Raw genomic sequence first — 17,837 nt, forward strand, 5'->3', positions numbered from 1 at the left:
AATATTGTTACTTTGTGTTTTGAACTATTGACTTTTATGATTTTGATATTAAGACTTAAGTATTATTATTAGATAACTTTTGGTGTTATATACCGCTATCCCACCGCCATCTCACCGCAATAACCGATATCTCAGATATCGGTCATTGACCGATATCCGCTATTTTTTGGCATTAACTGCATAGGATCAAAATGGTTCTCAAAGTTCTCAAATTCATAATAGTTATTACATGATCTCAATCATATATATATATATATATATATATATATATATATATATATATATATGGTAGGGTTAATGTAAAAAACAATAGTTTTGTGAGAAATATAAAAATATATTTATACATTAGATCTAGGATCTAGTGGTTGAGATTGGTAGTTTCTAAAAGTTGTATAGTTTTCTCTTTACATTTTATAGTGTCCTATTTAGATTATGTACTTTATTTTAATGTTTTCTCACACTTCTCACAAAACAATTGTTTTTTATTTGAATCATTTTATATATATACAATATATATGAATTATGAAACATATATGTGAAAGGATTACTATGAGTATAATAAAATTGGAAACAATAATTAAAATAAAAATTAATTGTCAAACCATGTTAATGTAAATGTGTATATGTCTTAAATATGTAAACCGAGATTTTAGTAAGATTTAAAAGTAATAATTATAATTATGTGATCTTTCCATTAATTATAATTATTTGTTAGCAAATTTAACTTATGGTGTAGTGCAATCTCAACTATAATTAAAGTTATGAACTCAAACTTAAAATGGTGTTTAAAGTTTTAAAATCCATAATTCATAAAATGACTTTTTTTTTCTAAACTTCATTAAAAAATAATATTCAATTAAAATTTGCATTTATCGAAATTGTGATAAATAAATATGAGATACTAAAAAGTAAAAACTCAAGGAACTACTAATATAAATAAAACTCAAGGAGCTACTAATTTAAATAAAAATGCGTTGTCAAACCGAGATTTTAGTAATATTTAAAAAAAATAATAACTTTTGTGATCATTTTGTTATAAATAATTAGTTGTTAACAAATTTAACGTATGCCTTCTTGTAATAAAGTCAAAGTAAATGTTTAGTTATGAATTCAAAACTTTAAATGTTAAGTTTGACAAATATGATGTTTAAATAGATAATATAATTTTGTAATCACATTTATATATGTTAAGTCAAGAAATCAAACACAATTACAATTTTAGTGGAGCTGGTAAGGACATTTGGTTTGATACCCGTATCACACAATAAGTAATTTTTCAAAATTTTATAAAGTCTTATGGTCATGGGTTATAATATGAAAACGTGTCATGGATCATAGTATAATAGGAAATAGTGACATGACATCTACTTGACATCCTATGTGGAGTGCCTAATTAAATGTCATGTGGACAACTTGTGGTGATTTAATTGATTAGTAAGATTTCAGTTTTGTTTCTATGTTTCGAGAAGTTACACACATGGTTCATGTTGTTCACTTTAACATATTCGAAGATTTTACTTTTTACCGTCATTTATTAGCTTTCTTTCTTTAATGACAACTCACACACTCTATAAACCAACTAGTAAATTACATCTCTATATGTCAACCACGAAAGTCGTACCTCACCCTTGGAGAGGCAAAGTCTTGCCCGACACATTAGTATCATTAGGCCAAGAGGCCTTGGGATGTATCAACCTGCCACATCTTCTATATCATCCTTTACAAATTCGTCCTTCAGCCTCCATTGCCCGTATCAAACTCACATGTATCTAAATCGGTGAGAGCACATGCAAAGGCTTTCATGGAGAAAGTGCGGTCCTACATGCCGTCATAAGTGAATGTGGAATGTGGGTTGTTAGACTCGCGTAGAGAATAGAGAGAGACATTGAATTTAGACACACCCCAAGGATAGCAAACAATAATATTATGCAACACAAACATATTTAAACCATCTTTAAATGGTAGCCGAATCCAACAACTATTGATGCACAAGATGCAAGTCACCAAAGCTTCAAATCGTTGCCAAAACTATACATTGTTCAACTAACATCATGGAAAAAGCTGTACATAACCGGTTGCTATCGCAACACCTAATATTATTATCGGGGGCAAAAGTACGAATGCTCCAATTGTGGCAAAGAAATTTGTATCGTTTCGTTGTGACACTTCATTTAAATAAGACTGCCTTCTTATATTTCTCTTCTGTGAAACGGTTAAAAGCTTTGGCACCCTCATCCTTTTGCCCAATCTCATTGTAAAATCATCATCCCGATCACCTACTAACTCGATTAGCTTCTCACGGATTGTAAGTTCCGCATAGTTTCGATCGCTTCCATAATCTGGTGGTTAAATAAACAGATCATTGGTCTATACAAACATATGAAAATAGTAAAACTAGTATGAGTGGTAATTTTGATTAATAAACTTAGTTATAGGTTGATTCAGGAAATGTCATATTTATCACCAACGGGTCAAACCGGAAAAAGGTAACATGTTAGCTTTAAAGGAAACATGTCAAATGTGCTATCAGAAGTCGACCAAAGTGTATTTTCAATGCATAAAACAATGCCTATAAACGAATCAAATGTTCAGTGAATCGTTCGGCGGGAAGTTCGTTTGTGTTCAGCTATTTAATAAACGAACGAACATGAGCAAACGTCTCGGTCGTTCACTTATGTTTGTGAACCTTCATTTCTGTTCACTCATGCAAATTCATTTAGATTCGGTAGTTTTATAAAATTAAAATATCGCTCAGTACAATTTAGTCTAGTTTTTTTTTTAACTTTTTAGAACCATCATGTTGTTCACGTCTACTTAATTGGTGTCAGCTCAATAACGTTCTTTCGTTTACGTTCCTGAACCCTTATCTTATACTCTTAACAAATGAATATAAGCGGAAACGTGCACCTTCATTTTCTTAAAGAACAAACCTGAACAAAAAAAACCTCGTTCGTCTTCGTGTTCAATCGTTTGTTCGGTTGAGTTAAATGAATCCATTCCATTCATGTTCGTTTGGTTCGTTTACAGGCCTAGATACAACCACATTATATCTCAAAAGATTATATGACGTAATATCATGTTTGACATACTAACTATATATTAAAATAAATTAAAGATTTGGGAAAGTGTTATGTGCCACAGTTTACACATGATTAAAGAACATATAAACAGTCATTACACGAAGCCACGAAGGTGTGCTAGATGCACTCAAAATGCATATCTTAAAGTGCACAATGGCTTCAATATGGTATTTGGATTATTGCTTACCAGATTTTGTATATTACCAAAAAGTAGATTACACTTTTAAATAAATTGAATTACTTTAGGATATAAATGATGTTAAAATAGAAACAAAAATGCAAACTTGATATAAATTTCTTCGATGGTTAGTGACATACCACTAGGAGATGCAGTTATAGTAAGTTGTTCCAAGAGATCCAGCTGTGTGAGAGCAGAAGGTGAAGTTGCTGCTTGACAAAAAGTAGGAAACCGAGTCAGAAACATATATGTGGTACGACAGTAAAAGCCACACCTTATAAGGTAAGTTCAAGTTATGATAGTTTTAATTGCCATTTCATTTGACCTTGTGATCATTTACTCATGGAGAAACCTTAATATGTAAGCCTCTAATTATGATACAACTCTCAAGTTCGCTTCCACTAATCTCCCACCTTAACCATTTGAACTACCATGGCTCGTTCTTTATATAATGGGTTGATTTGGGCAAAAATAAATTGTAAATGGGCCTATTCTATTTGGGTCATCGCAAATCAGTCAACGGGTCAATTTGGGTCTACTTACATCAATGAATGAGCCAAAACGAGTAACTATTATAAAACTTGTTAGCTTAACAAAGTCCAAGTGAGTTAACCACCACCTATGGGCTATGACCATTGTTTGTCGCCGACACCATCGCCACCACCGCAGCCACACCAAGTCCACTGCCACTGCCACTGCCACCGTCTCCAAGATTGCCCCGCCGCCGCCTCATTGACACCTCTGCCGCCGACAGATTCGACAACGCCACCATTGTCCAACCGAATCCACTTTGACCTAAACTAATTTTACTTTAACCCATATTGAGTACCCCGAACCCGCTCAGACCTAATTTGAATGGCACCCGCGTTGTGTAAGATGTGGTAGCTAGCAGTGTATTTGTGGGGCCCAGTAAGTTTACAACAGCTCCAAAAATAAGTATGTTTAATGATGCTCTTGTAAAGCTTAAGAGAAGAAAAATAGGTATTATAATGAAATTCTAAGACCATGCGTACTGGAGGCTTTATGGAGGCATTATGGGGTCATAAAGCCTGGGAACACCGCCCCCCAGGCTTTATGGAGGCGTTTTGGCTAAGGCTTTTTGGGTGGCGTTTTGTATAAAACGCCGGTTGAAGGCACACAAATTAAAAAAAAACAAATAAAAAAGTTATAGAAAGTTATGGAGGCTTTATGACTACACTATTTTTGTAAAAAGTCATAATTCTACTGGACGCCATATGGCACATAATGCCTGAGGGTGAGGCTTTATGAGTTATGATTACTCATCATGGAATCATCATGGTGTAAGGGAAACGAAATAGTTCCTTCATTTGAGTAACAGGATGAAAACTCAGGAAGCATAATAATAATAATAATAATAATAATATCGTTCTAAGACCTGAACTGTTGGGCCTCCGATCGTCTTCCCTGTCGGCTCCTTTTTCTGATAGAGCAGCAGTGGTCGTTGCAGTTGAAGAAGTGAGGGTCAAGAAGAAGAAAATATGTTTGGATTTATTAGTATTATTATTATATGGAACCAGCTGAAATAATGAACAAGAATAATTGGGATGAACAGAAGAAACTCTAGAATTCATGAATGCCATTGAGCATCCCTAAGCCAAACTAGTAGAAACAATTCCTTCTTGTATTGTATTGAATGTTCTTTCATTTCATTGTCTTTTTGCATCTTAATGTATGTGGATGCGGTCGTCTCTTGCCAAGAGGATTCACGCCGCCCACATAAAATGAAAATGAAAAATAAATAATAAATCTACTATCACTCACTCGGGTTGACGGGTTTAACTCGACATGAAACCCAAAATTTGTGACCCCCTCAAACTCGAGTTTAACCTGAAAATCATGTATGACACAAAAACGAGTCGTTTGAAAATCATGCAATAACTAAAATGGAATATCTATTTATTTAAATTAAATATTCAATCAAATCCAAATAAAGCAAGGTACATAATTTAGAAATAAGGCAACAAGATAACTAATAAATCAAAATCTAAAACTAAGTCTTCATAATATCTCTTCTAACATAAGCAATCCTTAATCCACCAATCATGAATCGATACAAACGATAACCTGCATATGCTTATTAAATAGAATATTTTTGTCAATGCAAAATTGAGTGAGTAAAACACCAGTTAATTTAAGATACAATATAATATAAAAACGCAAAAATGTTACTATGAGATAAACAATTAAGGCAATGAGCAAATAATGAGTGTCTCCTTACATACGTTTTTAGACAATTAACCCATGAGTTTTTGACACACGCTAATAGACAATAGACTATGTCTCTTTACATATATGCCAACAACCAAAACTGCGTGATCACCCACGCCAAGGCATATCATCCTTCGAATCCTCCGCTTGTATATTTTCTTTTCCTTTTAGTCTAATGCCATAAGTAGTTGGTTGTTGATGTATGTTGTTGCAGACGGTGATTTATGAATGCGTATAAGATGTTCGACTAAATGTATGTATGTTTTTTTTGTGATTGAAGGGTGTGTTTTGTGGTTTTTCCTATTTTATTTTGCAAGTGTGTGCTTTGTAATTGCTTGATAAGCATGCTATCATACTTTTTATGTAACAAATTGAATTCTTTCTTGAAATATTTTTCATACCCGGCACATGCCATAACTTGGATTCACTGTCTCAAAATCAAATATATTTCCTAACACTTTCCTATGAAATCTTGATAAAGCGATAGCGCTGCGGAGGTCTACTTCCTGCATATTATTCCAAATTATTAGTCTACTAATCTGCCATACGTTTTACGTTGTCTTGGTTAGTTGTACGTGGAAATGTTGTCGTGTTTGATTTTGTTCTTCGTGTGGCATATCAAATAGTCTTTGCATTCATTGTGTATATTTCTTCTCATTTTATACTGCGATAACAACCGTGAATTTACCCCGTCACATGTCTAGCTCCCGTAAACGCACACGCCGGTTATTAGAACCATCACCGTCTTTGTCACAGTTGTTAGAAATTAGCGGTGTTCCGTCCGCATGGAAAAGTAGATTGTGTTCTTCTCTGTTTCATGCACCTTCTTACGAGTCGTCTTTATACATGGACAATGGCGATTGCGGTTGTGTATGCCAGTATTGTAACGCGTTTTTTTGGCCTGACAACGTTGTGTTTCATTGTTTCTGAACCGAAGACCAACATGTACCCAATGCTGCAATTAACGCTATTTGTCATGTTTTAATAAAAGTTACAGGTGCCCTTAGGCCTCGGGGTATACTCTAACACATCTTAACTACACACAAACACACCATTACTCATTTTTCTCTCTTTCATTCAATCTCATCCAAAAAAATAGTTTAATCCTTTTAACTTTGTATCATCCATATTAATTGTTAATTTAATATATTGTTCTTTGCCCTCTAGCATAATCCAAGGCCCCTTTTTAACAAATTTAACACAAGTGATGAATGGTTTAATCCATCTTTAAGTGTCATACCATTTTAATATATATTGGGTTAGAGTATACCCAAAAGTAATAATCATAAAATTTGACTGTGTTTATTTATACCTTTGCACTCGTTTTGCCTTCCTCTACTCAAATCTGGTTGTAGTTTAACAGATCCGGCCACTACAAGGCTGATACAACCCAACCTTGCAGCCGCGCACACCCCTTTTTGCACGGCCACAACCACCGCACAAAACTCCGTTATGTTTTTGTCTCGCCGTTGCCGGAAAGGCGAGTTCGCCGGAGAATGTTACTGCCGGAAATTTGTTGGCCTTTCTTTTTCTCTCTATCTGGATGTTTGGGTGAAATGAAATGAGGTCCGAGAGAGTAAGATGCATTTTTATATAGGGTTAGGAGGGTAGTTTAGTAAATTGTATCAGTTTTAAGTGGATATTCACAATGAAAAATTGAGTTTTTCCTCAAACTAGTGTTGGTGAAAAAAATATTTAATAAATAAGTGTTCTTCAGAAAGTATTTACCAATAAAATGTTTTAACAATTTTTTTATTTCTCACTCCTTAACCCATTGTGTAAAAGATTTACTTTAATTTAAAAATTTTCTTTAGAAAAAGTTAAATTAAAAAAAATTATGAAGGTCTTTTTCTTTTTAAATGTTGTAAAAATTATTTTTTATTCGGTAACTATTTTTCCAAAATGAACAATTTAAAGGATAAGATTTAAATATTTTTCTGTTTAATAAACAATTTAAATATTTTTTGTAATAAAAAATGTTTTTTTAGTAGTACATTTTAAAAGTTTTCTATTTAAAATAAAAAGATAAGAGAGAAATGACATGGTCCATCTTGGTTTGTTTAATAAAATTATAAGTGAGAAACAAAAAAATTGTCAAAACATTATATTGGTAAATACTTTCCAGAGAACACTTATTTGGTAAATATTTTTTCCACCAACACTAGTTTAGAAAAAAACTTATGAAAGATTTCAACAAAGCCTTGTGTAAAGGTTATTGGTTCGAACCCTCACCCCGCTTGAGTTTTCGTCTCACTTATGTTACGTCAAAGACTTCTGCTCATGTGGTGGCACTTTATATATAGGGTTTGAAGGTAGTTTAGTAAATTGTGTCACTTTGGGGTGAATATTAAAATAAAATATTTCAGCAAGGCTTTGTGTAAAGATTGTCACTTCGAACTCTCACCTCGTTCGGGTTTTCGTCCCACCGTGTGTTATGTCAAAGATTTATGCTAATGTTGTGGCACGACGACTGTCAATTGGCAGTATGCGGTATGGTTTCCCGGGAGAACGCCAAGTCAAACTCTGAAGCTAGCATAGACTCGGTTAAGACATCATAGTCTGGTCAGAGTGGGATATCAAGATTCTCTAAATTTAAAGAGTGTGATAATTAAATACAAGAAAACAAATAAATAGGTATTGAATTTCCACTCCCGAATCATTTATTTTAATTAAGCTATTTGGTGAAACTATTAATAAAACTAATAATATTTATATTAAACGCATTCAAACTCACGAGTCAAATTTTAAATGTTGCGTGTCAAAAACTATTTAAATAATTTATATTTGTTTAATATTAATATTATTTCTTGTGCTTGTCTATGCTTTTTATTTATAACAGCTGGTGTTTTTGAACCGGTCCGTGGCGCCGGACAGGTCAATATACCCATGCGGTGACGTAGAGGCGGTAAGTCGATGCAAACTCAGACATTATCGGTTACGTGCGTTATGACATCAGAACTAAAACAAACAAAAATGAGGTAGCCCAATGGGGTGGCGTCGGTCGATGAAACTCGGGCATTGGTAAAACCTAAGCATGTCATTCTTGGGCGTTGACTCTTTGCAAATTTGGTCGGCCTATATCACGTTTGTTACGGAAAACACAACAAAACAAAATCAAATTTGGTATTCGGTCGGTTTTCGATACGTTTGTTACAGTATCAGATTATGTCGTTTTTTGTCACGTTCGTTACGGTACCGAAACTAAACAATAAAAAACAAAATTGTCATATGGTCGGTGTACTGAAAAAAAAAGACCCAAAAAAATTGACGTCGACAACTAAGGTGCCGCCAAGTGACCTAATCGGGTACTTGGGACATCAAAAAATGTGTTTTTTTGTAACATATAATAATACCTTCGTTTTTTATAGCATCGTGTAAATATATCACGGATCTCAATGAAAACTGTTATAACGATGTCACGTGCGCACAAAAATCTTTGTTCTTATTGTTAAATGAAATATTCAATTACTAATCTACCGAAATTAAAACGCTTATGAATTATTAGTTAAGTTCGATTGTCGACAATAATAAAATATAATGTTAACGAGTCAAAAAGTAGGAGTTGTGACACCCGAGCTAAGTGGGTTAAAAAAAATACGAGAATTTCCTAAAGAATCGAGATGTCTTTAAATTTTTTTTTGAAAAGCTAGAATTCGAAATAATAGACAACTCTAAATAATGTTTACGGGGACGACCCTTTTCGTTTTGTTACATTGTCATGTGTGTAGATATATGTTTTCATGCTAATCAAAATTACTAATTAGACCATGCGTAGTGTTCGTGGTATGAAGGGGAAAACGAGGGGATCAACCCCCCCCCCCTTTCCCTTGTGAGCGTCGTTTTGGAGGTGATCTTTGCCTACACATTGAGAGAGAGAGAGAATATGATTGCGATGAAGTGTTGAGATTTCATACCACCATGTCACTTTTAAAGCTAGTCGTTACTAATTATTTAGTTGCCATTACGCATGATCTTAAGTAATAAAGAAGCTAATTTACATTAACCAATTATTTTCATAATATTTTCACACTTTCATTATTGTAAATTCCATCAAGTTACATTAACCAAATATTTTACATTATAACTGCGTATTCACTAAATTTTTATATTTATGTCGTTTTCCATATTTTATGTGTTTATGAATACACCAATTTACTAAAATTAACTCAAAAATGTTATGGGACTTTTTCCATGTCAAGCTACACGAGGAGTTTGAGTTTGGGATTGCTTATAGTAACCTCCTTCTAACTTATTTACTTATCTAAAAAGTTAACAAGTTGAAAATTTGTTCAGATAACTAACAATGACTTTTTGTTTTAACTTTTGAAATATTGTTATATATCCCTCAACACAATTCCTCTCATTCGACACATCAGCTTTCCCCATCATTCAACATCACCATTCATTCAAGAAAATACAGCAATCTTCATCATTCTCCACAATTCTATAATTTAATAATAAAAAGAATTAAAAAGAAAAGAAAAAAAAATAACTGGTTAACCCTCAAATGAGAGGGAAAACGTGGATGAATGATCATACTGACGGTGGTCAGTATGCTCAGGTCACGCATGACCGTTTTAAGGGGGGGGGGGGGGTGTCAGGGAGGCCTTTTGTGTGAGGGGTGCCATGTAGGCTGCCATATCAGAACAGTGGACACCCCAATGATGTTTACCTGTTGGCCTTAGTTATTATCGACAAATTAATGCCATGTGACTTTTTTGAACTCTTGCAACTTATTATTGCGAATTACTCATTACAACCTCAAAACCTAACACTTTGACTTATAAAAAATGTCACTTTTAGTCCGTTTACATGAAAAATATAAGAAGCATCTCTAATACATGGTTTGGGAAGTGTTTGAAACCTATGTGGAGGAGAGAGAGTAGAAAAGTTTGTAAGCATAATAGGTGAGCAGAAAATCGAAAATACCAAAACCGAATTAACTGAAAAAACTGAACCGAAGCATTAACCGACGGTTTTTTTTTTTTTTTTGTTTTTTTGGAAAACCGAAATTTCGGTTTCGGTTCGGTTACCCATTTCAAAAATACCAAAAAAAACGCACCGAACCGATTAACTTGGTATATTAAAATACATAATTTAAATGATTGTTAAATATATTTATACTAAGCCATATGCGACAACAACCGAAACAAATTAGGAGTTTGTTGGTTCAATAGAATTGTAAAATAAATTAGATTTTGTGAAAGGAATAGTAAATGTTAATATTTATTTTTGTACATAGGAACTAGTTGCATAAAACAATTAATAGAACAAAAAAAAAACAAGAAAAAATAAAAAAAACTGAATATAACCGAACCGAAACCGAAAGACCGAAACCGATCGGCTTTTATATATGAAAAAACCGAATTTTCGGTTTCGGTTTCGGTTTCACCTAAAAACCAAACCGAACCGAACCGTGCTCAGCCCTAAAGCACATATTAGTGTTTGTGAGATGAAAGTAATAGAGGAGAAATAGAGGATACAAAATGATTGAGATGGTGATAATGTGAAGGTGTTTAGAAATAAAAAATATCTTTATCATCGTGGACGCTCTAAGCCAAACATTTCATAAAAAACAACTTATTGATTTATTAGCTTTTTTCACCACATAAGTTAATCTAAATAGTTTAAAAAATATTTCATTTAAGAAAAGTTATAAGTTAGTAAATCCTTTTAATAAAAGATAATTTTAAACTTAGATAAACAATCATGCCCTGCTTGCGGTGCGCACATATAATATATATATGTGTGAACCCTTGGGTGGGCAAAAGTAAAATTGCACTAATTTTGACCTTATTTTACTAATCACGTGAAAATAACGTTAAAAGTGGCGGAAGGTTAATCAGGCATCATGTGGTGGCGTTGATAGCCGAAAAACAAGGGCACATGCACCAATCAGCCGGTGTCCCGATGATTGAGTGTTATGTGTCTTATGTCCAAGGCTTGATTCAAAACTACTATCAAGCCGGGGGTCTCACTGGAAGCAGCCTCTCTATCCCTATGGGATAGAGGTAAGGCTGTTTACATCTTACCCTCCTCAGACCCTACCATAGCATTGCTATTGGTGGGATATACTGAGTACGATGATAATGATTAGATAAACAATCCTAAACACACCCTTTATATGTAAGAAATAGGTAAGAAGAGTAACAGTTTAACTGAGAAAAAAAATTGTTAAACAAGAAAAGGTTCCATTTAAAATAAAATAAAAATCTCACTCTCTTTTTACATCATTCAATATCTATATGTAAAATGTGAAAAACTATTTTAAACTAAGATTCTTGAAGGGGAAAAAACGTAACCTAAACTATATTAAACTAAGATTAATCTTGACAAAATAAAAAAAGAAAGTGTAATCTAAAACTAGATTTTTGAGTAAAAATAAAAATAAAAGAAACATAAGCCTATACTCTAAAAAGTGTGATAGCGACTAAACATACCGCTTGCTTGTGTTTACTATCGGGTTACATATGTTAAGCATGAAAATTGTTACAGTTATTAATGGGTGGTCGTTCATTTTTAAAGGCAAAGTATTTAAAACCTGAGTTTGAATATAGGTGTCTTGGATTCAAGTTGCACAAACAATAAAAAGTATAAGAAATTATAAAAAAAGAGAAAAATGTTTCATTTAAAGGGGAAAAAATGAAACATAAATCATTTATATTCATTGTTAAAAGATCATATATATATGATTGCAGAAGTCAATAGCCATTGCTAGGTCGCTTAATTGATGAGTTGCGAGTACTAGGCATAATATGAAAATACTCGAATGTTACTTGCCGAGTACTCGGCTAGGCAAGTACTCGGAAATTACTCATTGAGCATCGACCGCCTAGACCAATTTTTACAACACTAATCGCAGCACAAATCCTTAGTAGCGCGAGTTTAAACATTACATAATGAAAACAACGAAACAAACAAGTTTCATATATATATATTGATTATATTACGACTATATTTGTGTAATTTTTTCTTTTGTTTATTTTAGTGAGTGCATCGAAACCTATTCACATTGCAACTATTTAAACGTGTGGGAATAACCTAAACTAAACTTGTACTCTTTGTGATAGACTACACGTAGGAGTATCACGTAGCTTTGGCCGACACCTTAACCAACTTTGTCTTTTTTTTATTTGTTTAACAAAAAACATGTTTATACATTATAATATATCAATATAAAGGGTAAAGTTAAAATACAAAAGAAGACAAAAATAAGAAGTGCGGGAAGAATTTGTGACCATACAAAAAACCCCTTACAAATAAATTAAAAAAAAAAACATCATAACTCAAAATATAAATAAAAAACAAAAATTTTAAAAAAACACTAAAATGTTTCCATCATCATTCCCGTTCAGAAAAAAATTAAAAAAATTGACGAAAAGACACAATGCTGAGATTAAGACACAATAACGAAAATGAACTAAAGACACAATCATAACTAAAAAAAGACACAATATACCACAAAATATATCACAATGCCGAACAAAAAATATCATAATGTTGGGTAATATAACACAATATAAAGAGAAAAAAAACTCAATGTCAAGGAAAAAAACCACAACCAATGACGAAAATAAACACAAAACACAATGATAGACAAAAAAACACAATAATCCTTTTCACTCATCATTGTGTCTTTTTGTTAGAACAAGAAAAATGGTGGAAACATTTTGTTTTTTACTTTTTTCGGTTTTTTATTAAATTTTGAGTTATAATTTTTTTATTATTTTTTTATGTGACTACAAATCATTCTCATTTTCGTTTCCCTTTATAGAATAACTTGATCCCCAATATGAATATAATCAAAATAATATACCATAAAAGTAAGTACTTTATCAAAAATAATGTATTTGAATTCTCCGACACACTACAACTCATACAAAAATATAAATCATTCACGTAATTTTCATATCACACGCCACATAATAAAAATAAACGGAGTTAACTATATATTGAATTGAGATTGTTATTAATAACAAAAGTCAATTGGATTTTAATAATCCGAACTTTTTGTAGTTAACCAATGATAATCTTACTTCAGATAATAGAGGTAACTCGTAACACTTTTCACACCAATTGTTTTATTGGACATCTGTTAAAAAAATAAACTTAACTCTGTTAAGTTTGTTTCCAAATTTCAATCTCATAATTTAGGGTTTTTGATTGGAATGAGGACACGAGCCGATTGATGTAAAACTTACTTCGAAATAGTTCTCCAAACGACGAAATAGTGCTTCAATTTGGGTGTTTAAACTTCTGGTTTACAAAAAATCGAGCCGTTTGGAGCGCCATTTCGAGGTAAGTTTTACATTAATCAATTCGTATCATCCTTCCGATCAAAAACCTTAAAACATTAGTATGAAATTCGGTAACGGAAGTCTAATGAAAACAATTAGTGTGAAAGGTGGAACCGATGACAACTATTTTCTGAGGTGATATTATTATCGGTCAATTGCAAAAATATAAGATTATTAAAATCCAATTTGCCATAACAAAATTGAAAATTTTCATTGTCACTAGTTAAATTATTAGTTGGGATTATTATTTACCAATAGTTAATAGTTTGGATTATTATAATCTACTTAATGTTTAAATAGTCATGCTAACATGGATTATCTATAAAAGTGACTATATAGTTAAAAGATAAATTGACTAGACACGATATTTTTTATTTTAACCGTGTTATTGTTTTGTTATTTTTTTTTTAATAAGAGTTTCAATTTTTCTAGTACTATTGTGTCTAACTTTTTTTATTTGTTATATATCTTTTTGTAATTTAAGTACTAAAAATTGGTAAGCGTATGCTGAATCTATATATAAATAATTTATAATAAAAATAACTACAGACTTATTATGTTATTATAAAGTGTTTTTAGTCATTGAGATTAACTAGTCATTGTAACCGTGACTACTTTATAAAAGTGATTAAATAGTAAACATTGAAATTATCCAAACAAGAAAGTTGAGATTCACTTTAAATTTGAACATAGCAGACGAGGTTATAATCTTTTTGAATCTCATCGCTCCAGTCCAAAGTCCTTGGTCCATTTTGGGAATATTGATGATTAGTGGGTCATTTCAATTTTCTCTCTTCAAATGGTCCATTTAGGGAATTTTCTCATTAAATAATACTTTTATATAATTTTATCATTATAATTTATCTCCTCTCTACTCACAACCATTTAAAAACATATTAAAAAATTTATAGGGTACTGTAAGAACTTTTTAAATATACAAAAAAATCAAAACAATTTTATATTAAAAAACTTATCCCCCCCCCTACTCACAACCATTTATCTCCACTCTACTCACAACACCCTAAACCACTCCATATATTATAAAAACTTACATCACATTTGATGGATTGGTTGAGAATGCTCTAGGGATTAAAGTCGGGATAAAAGAAAAGGGGCCCGCGAATTACTTATCAAGTTGGACCCTATGTAAATTTAGAAAAAAAATACATAGACAAACAACACAAAACCCAAAAGCCTTTAACTAGGGGTTAAAATAAAATTAGTACACCCGGAATAGTATTTGAGAATAGTTAACTTATGATAAAAAAAATATTTAAAATGAACCGTAACTAGTTAATAAATCCATGAAATTATTGTACAAATACATGAAATGATGGTATAATATAGGCCTATTGGTTTTTAATACTCTTAACTTTCTCTCATTGTAGATAACACTCCCAACTTTCATTTTGTCTCCCACCACTCCCAACTTGTAACCTATTTGTTTTTATCACTCTCTCGTTAACTTAAGGCTAACGTCGTTAGTGGAGACGCTGACGTGGCTTTCTATATAATATTTACTTTGTTTACTCAGCTTATGTGTCTTACCTACATGGAAATTGTTTTTTTTTTTTTTATCAAAAATCAATTAAACACATACTCTCTCTCTCTCTCTCTTCCTTCTCAAACCACACATCATTATTTCTTTCTCTCTCATCCAACACCACCAACACCTGCCATCACCTCCCACCACCATCTAACTCCGGCAACCCACCGTATGACCACCATCTAACCTCCGGTAACCCATCGTGTGACCACCATCTAACCTCCGACAACCCACTGTGTGAGCACCACCAACACCGTCTATCACCACTGCCACACCTATCACCACCAAATCTGGCAATAAAAAAACTTCCTTCCGGTAAAACACTACTATAAATCCGGCCATCCTCAACATCACCGTTAAGTCCCCAAACCATAACCACAACCATAGATTACGACCTAGATCTAGCCGAGGACAGTGTGGGGTAGTTAGTGGCGGCCATTCGGCGGTGGCAGAAGATTTCTAATCAGCTGATTTCTCGCCAATTTCTAGCGAACCATTGTACCAAAGTTTTACAGAAATTTCTTCCATCCTACCAAAACCTAAATCGAAACTTACCTCAATCGATTGGGGATAGAGAATTAGGGCTTGAATCTAGCTTGAATAGATGTGTGTTAGAGAATTTATGGTTCAATTGATATGTGTGTTAGAGAATTTAGGGATTTGAAGTGTTTGAAGTGTTAGAGAATCCAGATGATTTGTTTATATTTTGTTTTAATGTTTGAGATAATACAATAAGTGTTTAATTGATGGTTGATAAAAAGAAAGAAAAACACATCAGCTGAGAAAACTAAGTAAAATTATAAAGAAAGCCACGTCAGCATCTCCACTAACGTCGTTAGCCTTAAGTTAACGGGGGAGTGATAAAAACAAATAGGTTAAAAGTTGGAAGTGGTAGGAGACAAAGTGAAAGTTGAGAGTATTATCTACCAACGAGAGAAAGCTGAGAGTATTAAAAACCAATAGGCCCATAATATATGAACTAAATGTATAAAAGTTAGATACATGTGTAATCTACTTATTCTAATAAATTAAAATAATTGTAGACACATGTCAGTTTTTTGTTAATCCTCACAATTTTTTCCCTCCAATACTAATATATATCATAGATCAATAGTTATTCACTTTCCTTTTACACTCATTTTATATTATATCTATAATATGATTAATTATTCACTTTTTTTTAAACTCTATTTATATTATATATATATATACACTTATATAAAAATAAATTTTTTACATATTATACTACTATAGATTGTTAGAATATATTTCACAACATACTTTGTGAAATTAAAAAAATCAACAACAAACAGTGTTTGTAAAATATTGAAAAGAATATAATTTTAAATGTTATTATTAACATATTATACCATGTATATTGTTGAAGATTGTAAATAAAAAAAACTCTAATATGCTTTCAATTTACGAAGTAGTTTTTTTAATCATTAAATTATAAATATATGATTAAAAGTTGATATATTTTTTAAAAATAAATCCATTTATCTATTGGTTTTATGTACATTGTCATATAAATTTATAAATTATAAATATACGATTTAAATATATCTATTTATTTTTAGGTTAATTTAGTAAACTATATGTGTTAAATTGTAAGGATAACAATCATTTCAAATATAATAAAGTTTATCATATTTAGTTTCTTGGGTTTTCTTTATCAAGTATTGCTTCGGGTTTTTTGTAGAACTTAAATGTGATTGTTACGGGTTAAAAATTGGTAAATATATCGTTTAATACAAATTAACTACATTCGGCTCAAACTTGTTACGGGTAAAAATGGGGTAATATGAATATTTTTAAAATTTTGAGAATGCAAATAGATTTATCGTCAAAGTTGTTACGGGTTCAAAGTTTGTACTTGAAAATGTAAAACAAATTAAAGTTATAATTTCAAATATGATTTGGTTTCGAATTTATTTTTAATAACATTTTTGGAAATAGTTAATAGATTCAGAATTTTGCACATTGAGTATTTTCCATGACTATTAAAATTTAAGAAAAAACGATAAACACTTCCGACATGCCATATCCAGGCCAATAAACTTTTATCAAATTAGAAACATTTGTGTTAGCATTAACTTTTTCTTAAATAATGATCAAAATGTTGTATGTGAAGCATGTCGTACAAATTATGCTCAAATAAAGCAAAACATTCACAAATTTGAACGGGTTAACATGTTATTTTTTTATCAATTGACAAAGTCGAGAAGCCCCTCAAACTTATCAAAAACAAATTTAAAGGTGTAGCTCAAAACTATTATTATATGTGAAGAATTCTCCGAAATTGGTTCATAACTAAATTTCTTTCGATTATACATATATGATACTGAGAATAAATTTTCAATAGATGGAGTGTTCTTAGGTATGTTTTTACACGTGCATTATTTTTTTATTAAGTTCATATTTTTTTTTTGGATAAAACCATTTTGTGATATAAATAAAATCAATTTATTTATAATGATACAAACATAGATGTAATATATTTTCTA

General features: G+C 31.8%; 1 protein-coding gene across 1 annotated transcript; it reads right to left on the bottom strand.

The window, feature by feature from the left end:
* Positions 1 to 1,924: 1,924 nt before the first annotated feature.
* On the bottom strand, positions 1,925 to 5,106 carry LOC143564135 (uncharacterized). Its single transcript, XM_077051503.1, has 3 exons — positions 4,655 to 5,106; positions 3,399 to 3,467; positions 1,925 to 2,339 (listed from the first exon to the last, which is right to left on the bottom strand). The coding sequence occupies exons 1-3, from the start codon at positions 4,857 to 4,859 to the stop codon at positions 2,050 to 2,052; spliced, it is 564 nt and encodes a 187-aa protein (XP_076907618.1). The 5' UTR covers positions 4,860 to 5,106; the 3' UTR covers positions 1,925 to 2,049.
* Positions 5,107 to 17,837: the final 12,731 nt, after the last annotated feature.

This window comes from Bidens hawaiensis, unplaced genomic scaffold (assembly GCF_021521415.1).
Source record: "Bidens hawaiensis isolate Kalapana, Puna unplaced genomic scaffold, B.hawaiensis_p1.1 tig00021821_1, whole genome shotgun sequence".
NCBI lineage: Eukaryota > Viridiplantae > Streptophyta > Magnoliopsida > Asterales > Asteraceae > Bidens > Bidens hawaiensis.